Source organism: Arabidopsis thaliana, chromosome 5 (assembly GCF_000001735.4).
Source record: "Arabidopsis thaliana chromosome 5, partial sequence".
NCBI lineage: Eukaryota > Viridiplantae > Streptophyta > Magnoliopsida > Brassicales > Brassicaceae > Arabidopsis > Arabidopsis thaliana.
Window position 1 is genome coordinate 24,565,471 of NC_003076.8, and position 13,240 is coordinate 24,578,710.

General features: G+C 40.1%; 4 protein-coding genes across 6 annotated transcripts; all 4 read right to left on the bottom strand.

The window, feature by feature from the left end:
* Window positions 1-11: 11 nt before the first annotated feature.
* Window positions 12-1,145, bottom strand: AT5G61050 (histone deacetylase-related / HD-like protein; the record flags this gene model as incomplete). Its single annotated transcript, NM_125498.1, has 5 exons — window positions 12-177; window positions 293-357; window positions 440-569; window positions 664-857; window positions 942-1,145. 5 exons carry the CDS (start codon window positions 1,143-1,145, stop codon window positions 12-14), a joined length of 759 nt encoding a protein of 252 aa, NP_200913.1.
* A 167-nt stretch (window positions 1,146-1,312) lies between these two features.
* HDA05 (histone deacetylase 5) lies at window positions 1,313-5,602 on the bottom strand. Of its 2 annotated transcripts, none has more exons than NM_001203654.1 (13): window positions 5,245-5,521; window positions 4,547-4,748; window positions 4,290-4,436; window positions 4,078-4,190; window positions 3,732-3,943; window positions 3,579-3,655; window positions 3,255-3,425; window positions 3,046-3,129; window positions 2,596-2,829; window positions 2,313-2,506; window positions 2,082-2,208; window positions 1,933-1,997; window positions 1,313-1,832 (listed from the first exon to the last, which is right to left on the bottom strand). In NM_001203654.1, exons 1-13 carry the CDS (start codon window positions 5,445-5,447, stop codon window positions 1,667-1,669), a joined length of 1,995 nt encoding a protein of 664 aa, NP_001190583.1. In that variant the 5' UTR covers window positions 5,448-5,521; the 3' UTR covers window positions 1,313-1,666. The 2 variants fall into 2 exon arrangements, with proteins under 2 accessions (NP_001190583.1, NP_200914.2); NM_125499.5 differs by having other exon boundaries at window positions 1,314-1,832; window positions 3,591-3,655; window positions 5,245-5,602.
* Window positions 5,603-5,624: 22 nt separating this feature from the next.
* On the bottom strand, window positions 5,625-8,917 carry HDA18 (histone deacetylase of the RPD3/HDA1 superfamily 18). The gene is made up of 8 exons (NM_125500.3): window positions 8,601-8,917; window positions 8,051-8,252; window positions 7,799-7,945; window positions 7,563-7,675; window positions 7,253-7,464; window positions 7,110-7,174; window positions 6,808-6,978; window positions 5,625-6,663 (listed from the first exon to the last, which is right to left on the bottom strand). Exons 1-8 carry the CDS (start codon window positions 8,900-8,902, stop codon window positions 5,827-5,829), a joined length of 2,049 nt encoding a protein of 682 aa, NP_200915.2. The 5' UTR covers window positions 8,903-8,917; the 3' UTR covers window positions 5,625-5,826.
* A 264-nt stretch (window positions 8,918-9,181) lies between these two features.
* On the bottom strand, window positions 9,182-12,730 carry AT5G61090 (Polynucleotidyl transferase, ribonuclease H-like superfamily protein). Of its 2 annotated transcripts, NM_001345441.1 has the most exons (6): window positions 12,642-12,730; window positions 11,365-12,139; window positions 11,140-11,263; window positions 10,488-10,715; window positions 10,261-10,385; window positions 9,215-10,177 (listed from the first exon to the last, which is right to left on the bottom strand). In NM_001345441.1, exons 2-6 carry the CDS (start codon window positions 12,113-12,115, stop codon window positions 9,432-9,434), a joined length of 1,974 nt encoding a protein of 657 aa, NP_001330380.1. In that variant the 5' UTR covers window positions 12,116-12,139; window positions 12,642-12,730; the 3' UTR covers window positions 9,215-9,431. The 2 variants fall into 2 exon arrangements, with proteins under 2 accessions (NP_200917.4, NP_001330380.1); NM_125502.5 differs by lacking the exon at window positions 12,642-12,730 and having other exon boundaries at window positions 9,182-10,177; window positions 11,365-12,244.
* Between the last annotated feature and the right edge of the window lie 510 nt (window positions 12,731-13,240).

Genomic DNA, 13,240 nt, shown 5'->3' on the forward strand with positions numbered 1-13,240 from the left:
AATTGAATACACTAGAGAGGTTTAGACGCAGCATTGTCTATGTAAGCCTCAGCTTCTTCTATAGAGAATCTTCCCCCTTTCACAAGTCCCCTTATTAAAGTGTTGGCATAGGCTTTTGCAGGAGGTCTTATAGGGATCTCACCCGATTTGAATTTCTCAACAACAGAAAGCGTGCAACTGCAAAACACAAAGTTATTGAGAAAAAAATGAAAGTTGAAAGAGAGCATCCGCTTAGCAGTTTAAGTACTCTGTTTCTGAGCTAGCAAAGGAATAACGAATGATGAAATCTTACGTCAATGTAAGTATAGGAATGACGCCTTCTTTCCCCAAGCAGACAACATTCCCATACAAACTATCCTGTAAAAATATGTCAATATAGGGGTCAAGTGTGATTACTACTACATGTTCCTATTAAATAACCATCTGTTATCTGACTAACCGAAGCAGTTTGAAGTGAAATGGATCCTTCCTTCTCTGCTAACCGCAGAGCAGCTAGATCAAAGAACGGATAATCAGAATCTACGTTCAACTCATTTTCTTGAAACAGAAGGTCGTTGAATTGCTCAAGCCTGATCACGAAAACAACAACCATATAATGAATAAGTAGAAAAGATCAGATATATGAAAAGAGAAAACTCGGAAACGGAGATGAAGAAACTTAACGTGATTCTGTACAAACACATGTGAGTTTGATCATTGAGATTAGTAAGGGGATTGGTGTAAGCAACTCCTCCTACACCCCAAAACATTGAAGTTTCACGGCCAAATAACAATCGATGTGGAAATGTTTTCCACATTATTTCCTTTGGTGGACTTTTGTCCATTGAACCGACACATGCTTTTATCATTCCCTCGGCCTGAAAATAAACACAAACAGCCATAGATGTGTCAATTAAGACACAAGCTCAGACTCCAAAAAGAAACGAAACAAGGCTACTTACTTGTCCCCCTTGAATATAGCAAATAAACCTCGGTTTCCACATGTTGGATCCGTAAGAGGCATACCAAACGTCAACCTTTGCGAGATCAATTCTCCAGGATGTAGAAGCGGTATCTACTTGCTCCTTTTCAACTAGTGTACCTTGCTGGCTTTTCCCGGCGACTTTACCGTCACAGTTTCCATATTTTTTGTCGGCCATGGCCATATGCGGGAGATGAGAGAGTCTATCGTTCGACGAGCAGGGAGAAAAAAGAGAAATGGTCCAATCTTTGCTTCTGAAGCTTCAAAGTATTTTTACGTTTCAATTTTTATTTATACATGTTTTCCAATCTCTTTTTTTTAAATAGGTTTGTTTGACCAGAACTCTTCACAGTGCTGTTAAATCTTTTTTTAAAATAACTCTTCAAACTTCAAAGTACCATTCCGAAGAATAAGAATGTTTCTCTCCGGTCAATATAAAGCAGTTTGGAGGGTTCTTTAATACATTTACCGAATACAGCTTCTTGGTAAAGCCTAAAACCCGAAGATAACTAAAATACATTGAGAGTTTGCTTAGGGAGCAAGCACAACACAGCTAACAGAGGACACAGTCCTCTCTTTCAAAAGACAAATTCAAAGGTCTCACAATATTCCTAAACTTGTGGTTTTTATCCTAATTGAATAACTCAGAAACCCGAAGCTCCAAATCGTGTTCAAACGGGCGGTTTCTGAGTAAATAATTATACACTAGAGAGGTTTAGACACAGCCTTGTCTATGTAAGCCTCAGCTTCTTCTTTAGATAATCTTCCTCCTTCCACAAGTCCCCTTATTAAAGTGTTGGCATAAGCTTTTGCAGGAGGTCTTATAGGGATCTCACCGGATTTGAATTTCTCAACAGCGGAAAGCGTGCAACTGCAAACACAAAGTTATTGAGAAACCTCAGGAAAAAAAAAATGAAAGCTGTTTAACTCGGTTTATGAGCAGCAAAAGAAAAAGAATGATGAAAACTTACGTCATTGTAAGTATAGGAATGTCGCGTTCTTTTCCCAAGCAGACAACATTTCCATACCAACTATTCTGTAAAAATGTCAATAAACGAGTATAAGTGTGATTATTACATGTTTTATAAGCGTATCAATCAACATTTGTTATCTGACTAACCAAAGGAGCTTCTAAAATGGATCCTTTGTTATCTACTAACTGCAAAGCAGCTAGATCAAAGACCGGAGAATCTGAATCCACATTCAAACCATTTTCTTGAGACAGAACGTCATTGAACTGCTCAAGCCTGTTCACAAAAATAACATCCATAGTGAATAAGTAGAGAAGATCACCAAATGAATAAAATAGGGAAAGTGAACGGAAACTGCGATGAAGAGTGGTACACTTAACGTGATACGGTACAAACACATGTGAGTTTGATCAATGAGATTAGCAAGGGGGTTGGTGAAAGCAACTCCTCCTACACCCCAACCAACTGAAGATTCACGGCCAAAGAACAATCTATGTGGAAATGTTTCCCACACTGTTTCCTTTGGTGGACTTTTATCCATTGAGCCAACACATACCTTTTTCAATCCATCGACCTAAAAATAAACACAAACAGCCATAGATGTGTCAAGTTAGACCAAAGCCCAGACTCGACCCCGAAAACAAAACAAAACAGGTTACTTACCTGTCCCCCTTGAATATAGCAAAGAAACCTTGGTTTCCACATGTTGGATCCAAAAGAGGCATACCAAACGTCAACCTTTGCGAGATCAGCTCTCCAAGATGTAGATGCAGGTTCTACTTGGTGGTTTTCAAGTAGTGTACCTTGAGGGTTTTCAATGCTGAGTTTCGACATTTGATCCAGGAGTCCTTGGGCGTTGTCTTCAGTTTCAGAGTCGGAGCTTGAGATAAGGATGATCTATAGTGAACAAATAAGAAAGAAATTATGTGATAAGAAATACCGAGTCTGTCGCCTAAAAAGAAGATCAAGCAAAGGAAAATTTGTATAGAGACAAAGAAGTTAAGAAGTGGTTGCTAAAAATAGTGAGGTTTTTCTAAATCCGATCTGGCAAGGAAACGCTCTCTGATGAACAATGAACAACTGAAATGGTAGACAAAAAGAAGGGTGCTCAACTGGAGTAGGAGTTTTCTGATTAATTAGCTTCCACGATAATTCATCTGCAAGTGAAGGCCAATATGTGCATAGCCTCTTGCGCACCTAAACCCACAAGAAACAGATGAGTTTTGGTCAACTAGTAACATGAGGACTACAGCCCATTTATGGAAGGTTGTTTCAGATTGTGAAATAAGAAAGTTAAAAGATAGGATGATATAGAGCCATACCGCTTGTATGACACGCCATGTCGACTCGAATGGGTATGCTTCCGGAGGTCCTTGAATTTGTTTGTCTTCAAGCAAAACTTGGACACATGCAAGTGAAGACTTTGCAATTGAGTCAAGATTGTACCCTCCCTCTAACGCCAGCACTATCTTTCCTTGTGCAAACTCCATCAGCTGAGAGAACATTGGAGAAACAGAATGATATTAAATGCAAGTTTCTATTATTTAGCTCAGGGACAAACAACCAGCTAAAGCAAGAAGTGCTATTTTCAATGATGGAGACCCCTGGAGCGCAAATACAAATGATGGACAAAAGAGGGAGTTCACTTCAACACCAACCTTCTTCAACATAACTGAATATCCATATGGGGTCACACAACAACCCCCTAGCGGATCATTAATAGCTGTTAAGAGGAGTTTGAAAAGGTTACACACCTCTGAACAAGACATAGCTTAAAAAAATGCTTAAACCATGTTTACCTGCATCAAATCCAGCTGAAAGAAAAATAACATCCGGGTTAAATTCCCTCGCCACAGGAATCAAGATATGGTCCCATGCAGCAAGATAATCTGCATCTCCACATCGTCCTTGATCCCATGGAACATTTATGTTAAACCCTTCACCTGGACCTTCCCCAACCATGTTATAATCGCCATCATCACCCGCTGGATAGAAACCCCCATACTCATGCCTAACCAAAAATGCATTTCCAGTTACTTTCCAAGCGTAAAAATCAAGCAAAGGGGTAATAGAGTAAAAAGTAGGCTCCTTAAATCATGACAAGCGACATCATAAGAAGAGTAAACAATGGTCACAATTACATACCTATGAACAGAGAAAAATAGTACACGAGGATCTTTCCAAAACATCTTCTGGGTACCATTTCCGTGATGGACATCCCAATCAACGATCAGAATTTTCTTGACCCCTAGATCCGGCTGCATTCAGGAAAAGCAAAGAAGTTGGGAACACGCACTCCAAAGGAATGTGACCAAAGAATTTGACAGTAATTAAAAGCAAACAGTACAAGTCCTTACTCTTTCGTTTAGTAAAAAACTAGCAGCAACGGCAACATTGTTGAATAAACAAAAACCCATGGCTTCATCTGCCTCAGCATGGTGCCCTGGGGGCCTGACAATAGCAAAACCACAATCTAACTCTCCTTCTGCAACTTTTTCTGCCAACTGTCAAGTTGAAAGAAAAATGTTGTTACCCCATATTCAATCAAATCATTCTAACAGTTTCTAATGTATCCTCCTATTGTAAAAAGAAACAAATCAACTAGTATTATTACCTTTACAACAGAACCAGCTGCAAGATATGCGGCTTCAGATGAACCTCCATTCAGATAAATCGAATTCAACTGTGAAGCAATCCTGTTTCTCCGATAATCTTTCTGTTTTGTGCTAATACTCTTAACTAAATTAACATGGTCCTTTGTGTGAACCAATTGGAGATGCTTATCTTCTGCTTTGCTACTACCAAGAACCACACATCTGCAAAAGAAAAGACCAAGATCGTCAATACATAGCAGGCCAATTCATCCGAATCGAAAAACAAATCGTGATGGATACACACCTCAAAGACTAGATTCCACCTTCCCTAACTAATGTGCTGCCACATTACTCTAATTAATAATGTTATGAGTGAAATTCAAACAAATATGAAAAATATAAAATTGATATCAGAGAGGGTTATAAAACAGACATGGAGGAAATAACTCGAACACAAGACCGAACATAACGAAAAGGTAGCAAATTTATGAAGGGTTACCGTTAAAATTGAGCAGCATACAAACCTTTTGATTCTATGAAATGCACAATTCAAATTGAGAAAAGTAAATTTCATACCGAACAAGGAAGAACAAATTGAGACCAGTTTCTCAGCTGACAGGATCAGAAAGTACCCAATTTGACTAAATTTGAGCATTTTCTAGGGCTTATATTATCAAACAAACAACAAAGCCGCACGAAGAAGAGAGAAAGTATGAACCTTTGAGAAACTCCGGCGAGCTGAAGCTTCTCCCAGATAACTCTGATGCGGTCGGGACACTCAGGGTGATCCTCGCCGTCAGGTGTGTCGTGTTTGCACATCGTCTCGTCGTAAATAAGACCCACCTTTCGCTGTCTGTTCCCCGCGACTTTACCGTCACAGTCTCCAATTTTTTTGCCGGAAGATTCTCCGGCCATAGCCATAACTGGGAGATGCGACGGCCTTATTGTTCGACGATCAGTGAGAAGGAAGTGAAAAAGGTCAAGTCTTTGCTCTCAGCTTCTAAAGCTTCCAAGTATTTTTTACTTTTCAATTCTTTCTTTTTTTCATTCTCTCCTTTTTTTTTTTTAGGTTTGAGAGTTTGACCAATTTGGAGATTCTTTGGAGGGAAATTGGGAAACCAAGTATCGCAACCAATCAAAGTCTGACACGACACAGTTGGTTTACAATCACAAAAAGGTTCTGTGGTTACAATGAAACACCATTGTACTTTCTAAGAAGGGTATATGTTGCTCTTCCCGAGCTTATCAACCATCTCGCGAAACTTGTGGTAGTCTTCTGCTACGGCCTCAAGCTCCCAACCTAAAGTACCCTGGCTCTCTCACTGGCGATAAACTTGATACACTCCATATCTTTTATGAACTTCTTGTGGGAACGCTCCATGTTTTTCTTGATGACCTGAAACGGTTCAAGCTCTTCCGAGTCCATGTCTTCATTGAACTCCGGAGACAGAGGTTCGAGCTCGTCTAAGTCCATGTCTTCATAGAACTCCTGAGAAAAGGCAAAAGATCCATTCCCAACTCGGCTTCTTGACCTATCCTCTTGGAGTTCCTTATCTATGCGTTCAGCTTTTGCTACGGCCTCATCTCGCTCCTGCTGCAACCTCTCTATTTTGGCATGAATTTTATCCTCCCGAGCGTGAACCAACATTAGCCGCGCTTCTAGCTCCTTCTCTTTCGCTTCTAGGTCCTTATTTTTGGCCATGATGGCAAGCTCCTTCTCCCTCCTTAACGTACTCAAGCAAAACTCTGTGTCTTCTTTGAACTCCTGGCTTCTTGCCCTATCCTCTTGGAGTTCCTTATCTATGCGTTCAGCTTTCGCTACCGCCTCATCTCGCTCCTGCTGCAAACTCTCTATTTTTGCATGAAGACCACAGATTACATCCTCCCGAGCGCGAATCAACATTAGTCCCGCTTCTAGCTCCTTCTCGTTCGCTTCTAGCTCCTTATTTTTGGCCTTTAACTCTTTTCTCCTTGCCTCCAGTTCTCCATCTCGGGCAGCCATTAGAGACTTTAACTCTTCCACTTCACGAAGGAGGGCGTCAGCGGAGTTTCTTTCTGCACTTGGGTTCTTTAAATTCTCATTAGACGCCATTGACGCGTCAAGTGAAGGCCAATATGTGCATAGTCTCTCGCGTACCTAAACCCACAAGAAACAGATGAGCTTTGTCAATTAGTAACATAGGCGATATACAATATTTATGACACAAGAACTGAGCTGAAAAGAGAAATCGTAGCCAATTCATACAAAATTTCAGACTGTTAGGGTTATATAGAGCCATACCGCTTGTATGACACGCCGTGTAGATTCTAATGGGTATGTTTCAGATGAACCATGAATTTGTTTGTCTTCAAGCAAAACTTGGACACATGCGAGTGAAGACTTTCCCAATGACTCAAGATTGTATCCTCCCTCTAATGCCAGCACTATCTTTCCATGTGCAAACTCCATCAGCTGAGAGAAACCAATTAAATGATGTCATATCCAAGTAAAATTATGTAGCTTTGTTATTTTCAATGGTAGAGAAGCCATGGTACGCATAATAGAAACAATGGAGAAAAGAGGCAGTTCACTTCAACACCAACCTTCTTCAACATAACTGAATATCCATATGGGGTAACACAACAACCCCCAAGCGGATCACCAATAGCTGTTAAGAAGAAGTTGAAAAGATTACACACAGCTTACCGTCACAAAGCCTTGAAACAAATGGTTAGACCATACAAACCTGCATCAAATCCAGCTGAAAGCAAAATAATATCTGGTTTGAATTCCTTGGTCACAGGGATCAAGATGTGGTTCCATACGGCAAGATAGTCTGCATCTCCACATCCTCCTTGCTCCCATGGAACGTTAATGTTAAACCCTTCACCTGGACCTTCGCCAACCATGTTAAAGTCTCCATCATCGCCAAATGGATAGAAACTTCCGTGATCATGCCTAGTCACAAATGCATTTCCAGTCACTTTAAACCTCAACAAAGATCATGTGAAAAAGTAGTTTGGAAAGAAGAATAGACAGAGGTTGCAAATACATACCTATGAACAGAGAATATTAGTACGCGAGAATCTTTCCAGAACATCTTCTGTGTACCATTTCCGTGATGGATATCCCAATCGACAATCAGAATTTTCTTGACATCTAGATCAGGCTGCATTCGATTAATGCCGCATAACATGAGAACAAACGTACGCACCAAAGGAATGTGACCAAAGAAATTTGAGAGCAAGTAAGAGATACTAAAAGCATCACAAAAGTCAAAAGAAGTCATTACTCTTTCGTTTAGTAAAAAACTAGCAGCAACGGCAACATTGTTGAATAAACAAAAACCCATGGCTTCATCTGACTCGGCATGGTGTCCTGGGGGCCTGACAATAGCAAAGCCACAATCTAACTCTCCTTCTGCAACTTTCTCTGCCACCTACCAAGTTGCTAATTTGTTTTGTTACTAATCGTCAAACAAATCATTCTAACAGTTTGCTATCCTCCTGTGTGAGAGAGACAATTTGTATGAATCTAATATTACCTTTACAACAGATCCAGCTGCAAGATATGCAGCTTCAGATGAACCTCCATTCAGATAAATCGAATCCAACTGTGAAGCAATCTTGTTTCTCCGAGAATCTTTCTTTTTTGTGCTAATACTCTTCACTAAATTAACATGTTTCTTTGTGTGAACCAATTTGAGATGCTTATCTTCAGCTTTACTACCACCAAGAACCACACATCTGCAAAAAAGGAAAGACCAACATTGTTAACAATTTATGAAACACCTATATAGGATAACGAAACAGTTAACCAAGCTAGGAAACACCTATATAGGATAAAGAAACAGTTAACCAAGCTAGGAAACACCTATATAGGATAAAATCAGCAGAATCTTTCCAATCTATGAATTACACAATTCAGATTGAGAAAGTCAAACGTCAAGTCAAATAAGGAAAAACAAAACGAGACCTGTTTTCTCAGAGGAGATAATCATCAAAACACCCAATTAGCCTAAAATTTCAGCCTTTTCTAGGGCTTTATCGCCCAAAAAAGACAACAAAGGCGCACGAGAAGAGGAAAGTATGAACCTTTGAGTGACTCCGGCGAGCTGAAGCTTCTCCCAGATAACTCTGATACGATCGGGACACTCTACGTCAACCTTACCGTTAGGTGTGTCGTGTTTGCACATGGTCTCGTCATAAACAAGACCCACCTTTCGCTGGCTTTTACCGGCGACTTTGCCGTCACCCTCTCCGCATTTCTTGCCGGAAGATTCGCTGGTCATTGTCATATCCGGGAGATGTGACAGTCTTATCTTTCGAAGAACAGTGAGAGAAACTGAAGGGTCAACTAGTCTCAACTCTGAAGAAGCTTCAAACTTCAAAAGCATTTTTCTTTTCAAAATATATTTTTCTTTATCTTATTTACGATTAAATATATATTTGTTGGACCATTAAAGAGCTTCTTTGGAGGGAAAATGAAAAACCTAGCATCTCAACCAATCAAAGGCGGACACCTCAAACTCATTTAGAACCAATGACCGGTTGAACCTCATAAACCAATTTAAAATTGGTGAACCGAATTTTCTGCAAACGGCGAATTTATCGTTTAATAGTAATTTTTTTTTTTTTTTTTTTTGTGAATTGTTAAGACTGTGCCTAAACGAAAGATGAAGAGGAGCAACACTGAATCTGGAGGGAAAATCTACAGTTATTTCGATTCTTCACTTCACAAAAACGTCTGTGTTCTTGAACTGTGGCTACAATGAGACTCCACTGTACTTACGACTACGCAAGGATGTCACATTAACACTCCAAACATCTCTTCTTCTACTAGTATTTTCAAAAGGTCAGACTACTTAATCGAGATATGTACCTCTAAGCTGCTCACTGGGACTGTACCTCAAACCTGAAGAAGCTCTACATAGCTGCAAGGCGGTCTTTCTCCAGAAAATCCATAAGGCCTCGAGGAGGGTATTCAAAGAAAACTAATTCTTGAGGCTGTTCTTCTGATCTCTTTGCTAACCATTCTGCACATGAGTTCTGTTCTTTGGAGATATGGTAAATGTCACACTCCCACTCCTTCAATATCATGTCCTTGCACGCTCCTAGAAGCGTTTTACTTTTACAAAACAGGGACGATTTTGTTGTTAGAGCATTGATGATCTCAAAGCTTGTTGTCTCCAAGTGGATTCTTCGGAAACCGCTGTCCCAGAGATATTTGAGGCCTTGGTATATAGCCAAAAGCCCAGCTACGACTTCAGGGATGCTCTTATGGCACCTGATGTACCCAAACACCCACTTCCCTGATTGGTCACGCACTATTCCAGCCGATCTGGTTAGATCAGACAGAGGGTTTGATGTTCCTTGTATATTAAGTTTCACCAAGGGTGGTGTCCATATCTTCTCGAAACCAGGAGGTACACTTGCTTCTCCCTTCACCTTCTCCGGTGATCTTGAGGGAGTTTTTTGTGATTCTGTAATAAGCTTCAGAGCCACACGCGGGGTCAGGCATTCATTGTCTAAGTCCATGTCAACAACACCCCCATCATCAAAATCATTATCAATTTGAGAAGCAGTTTCTGGAACAAGTCCTAGTGAGTTCTTGGTCTGGAGAAAAAAACCCCAAAGGAAGTTTTCTGTTTTCTTCTGCGTATTGATGAGAACTGCTGAACACAAAACGGATGTTATCCATCGAAAATCTATGCACAAACTAAAAGCTCTGCAGAAATTCAGAATGCATACATACATTGGGAGGTCTTGTCCAATAGTTTTGAGGAGAATATTAACAATTCAGTGCCGTTTATATTAGCTTTGGCCATGACTTTGCGAGTTACCATTGCCTTGAACAGAGTAGCATGTTCCCCTGTAAACCTAAAAGAATGAGTGTACATGCCCTGAGATGATAAGTTTTCTGATAACAGAGATACAACAAGAATAAGAAGCTTGTCCTTCATAGAAAGGGGTTTTGAGTACCTTTCTGTTTTCTTCTCATCTGGGAAAAGGTACATTTCGACATTCAATAGAGTTGGGCTTCTGCCAGACACATCATTTAGAATGTGGCATGTAGGAAGCAGTTCGACCTTGAGTAACGCAGGCATTGCCTTTGAACGTCTGAGGGCCTTCCTCCTGATATTGGATGCCGGTTTAGACCAAAACTCGCAGTCAAACTCAGGCGGCGAGGCAGAATCCATAATGCGTCCGCTGGTTCAGTAGTTAAAAGGAAAATTTCATCATATAACTTGTGAAGGTCAAAAGATCAAAGGAATCAAAAAAGGAGAAAAGTGCAATATTGGCATCAGTGAATCTTATTATGGTCATGCTCTCGAAATCCCAGCACGTTTCTATATTTGCACATCTCCAGTTTCAACAATGTAGCATATGCCTAAACTGTGAAAGAGATTAGGGACTGTTTTACATTCTGGCAAGTAAGAGCCACTAGATTTCCTTGAAAAAAATGCAAATAAGGCTAAGAGCTACATGAAAAAGGTAGTCACACAACATTCCCTAAGTTGTAAAACTGGGAAAGAGTGATGGCAACAATTTAGCATATAGCGTGATCTGATTGACGCTTCTAACAAAACACATGTTTAGCTCAAAAAAGATTATGAAGTGTTAAGAAACTCACTTCCAAGTAGGATTCTGAGCTGGTAGATATTGAAGTAATTCCGATAATTCTTCCTCAGAGACTGATCGACGTATCTCGTTGGAACCATGATCTTTAGCTTTATCCCCAACTTCCACTATCGCCCCTAGAGAAACCAAGAAAAATCAATAGTTTTTTTAGCGATCCGATCAAAACAAGTTTAGGATCTTTGGCTTTCAGAAAGAAAAGAGAAACAAAAGATAACACCTTGTTGAATTTTTGTTGCATTTGCTGCTTGTTGCTTAACTCTTGAACGAATTTGCAACGCACGTGGACTTGGAGGCTCAACTTTCTTAGATTTAAGGAGACTTGGAGTGGTTCTCTGTCTCACTGGTGTAGTAGTCATACTCAAAGCTCGAAGACTGCAAACGAGTTCTCTTCTAATACCTGCTGCAGGATTAGCCAACACAGGTTTTGATGCTTCAGAAGTTAGACAAGCCGAGACAGGGCTTGGTGCTACAGAAGTTGGATGAACCGAGACAGGGCTTGGTACTACAGAAGTTGGATGAGCCGAGACAGGGCTGGGTGCTGTAGAAGTAGGACGAGTCGGGACAAGTGTTTGTACTTCAGAAATTGGACGAGCTGGGACAGGTCTTGGTATTTCAGGGGTTGGACGAGCTGTGACAGGTCTTGGTGTTTCAGGGGTTGGACGAGCTGGGACAGGTCTTGGTATTTCAGGAATTGGACAAGCCGGGACAGATCTTGGTGCTTCAGGAGTTCGACTCGGCGGGACACGTTTTGGTACTTGAGAAGTTGCACGAGCAGGCTTAACTGGAGAAACCGCCACTCCATTGCCTCCAGATGTAAGTTTCATAGCTTCCTCCGGCGAAAGCAGCTTCACCTTTGAAGCTCTAGGTGTTGGATTCCCTCTGGCAACTGGATTTGAAGATTCAACTCTCAGCTTACTCCTGCCAGGAACTACTTTGATCGAATCTGAAGGCAACTGACCAGGACTCATCGTGATTGATGAGAAATTCTCAACCTTGAACCAAAACAAAAACAAAATCGGAGACTATAAATACATTATCGGCAAACACGAATAATCTCTTCTCACAATCTGATTCAGATAACAAAGCACAAACTCCATTGATGACGATTATTCCACTAGAAACTTAAAACCAAGCTAAAACCAACTATTCTCAACAAAAACCATGTTTACTGCAGATAAGTTCCGTAATCGTAACCTTAGATTAAAGAACCTACAAAACCCTAACGAAACCCATTTTCAGGTGAACAGTACGGAACGTGTGACAACGAATGCAGATAAACCGAAACACAGAATCAACAAGTTTTTTCTTCAAAAAAAGAGCAAAAATTTCAGAAAATCATCAAGGAGAAAGTATCCACAACTTTTTTTTTGCTTGCGTGGTACGGAATTTAAAGAGAGAAAATGATCAGTAAACTGGAGAATGCACGACGAACGCAGGGGAGATGAAAAAAAAAACAGAATGTTGTTTCAGATAGCAAACGATTCAACTTCTTACCGTGAAATCGAAAACCGCCGGCGAGTTTTTGACGTGGAAAAGGAAGAGACACTGTAGAGAGAGAAAGCAATAAAAGAAAGAGAGTGGAAGGTGAACGAAGAGAGGGGAACGAGGAAGACGACAATAACTTTTTCTGAGTCTCTGAGAATATTGATATTGGCGATATCGCCCCATATCTTTTACTTAATTTCAAAAGACCCCTTATAGTCTATCGTTATTAAAAAAGGTGCCAACGTTTCTTAAGTTTGCAAGAAAGCCCATGTGCTAGTGAGAAGATAATTATTCAGACATTTGAGCTTTTATGGTAATGTTTTAGAGCTTTTATGGTAATGTTTTAGTTATTGGAAAATTCAACCATAATATGGTTAATGGTTGATCAATGATCATGATTCATTCATGGCATTTGTGAGTTGTGACCATTTCTATACTAATCTTGATTCTTTGGTGTCACTCTTGATTTTCAACATGTTTTATAGCGTTTAAAACTTCATAAAATGTTTGAAAATTTATGCAACTTGGGTAAGTGAAATTTATTACATAAACATGTCGAATTTGAAATGCAGGGCTATTAACAAAACGAGAAAATAAATGAAGTTTTC

Coding starts and splice junctions, on each gene's coding strand:
- HDA05 (NM_001203654.1), bottom strand. CDS start 5,447: ATGGCTATGGCCGGAGAATCTTCCGGCAAAAAAATTGGAGACTGTGAC. Junction 3,656..3,731: donor TTCAGCTGGATTTGATGCAG/GTAAACATGGTT, acceptor TCCTCTTAACAG/CTATTAATGATCCGCTAGGG. Junction 3,426..3,578: donor TGAAGAAGGTTGGTGTTGAA/GTGAACTCCCTC, acceptor ATGTTCTCTCAG/CTGATGGAGTTTGCACAAGG.
- HDA18 (NM_125500.3), bottom strand. CDS start 8,902: ATGCTTTTGAAGTTTGAAGCTTCTTCAGAGTTGAGACTAGTTGACCCT. Junction 8,253..8,600: donor CTCGCCGGAGTCACTCAAAG/GTTCATACTTTC, acceptor CCTTTTTTGCAG/ATGTGTGGTTCTTGGTGGTA. Junction 7,676..7,798: donor GTTTTTTACTAAACGAAAGA/GTAATGACTTCT, acceptor AATCGAATGCAG/CCTGATCTAGATGTCAAGAA.
- AT5G61090 (NM_125502.5), bottom strand. CDS start 12,115: ATGAGTCCTGGTCAGTTGCCTTCAGATTCGATCAAAGTAGTTCCTGGC. Junction 11,264..11,364: donor TGCAACAAAAATTCAACAAG/GTGTTATCTTTT, acceptor TGGTTTCTCTAG/GGGCGATAGTGGAAGTTGGG. Junction 10,178..10,260: donor ATTGGACAAGACCTCCCAAT/GTATGTATGCAT, acceptor TGTGTTCAGCAG/TTCTCATCAATACGCAGAAG.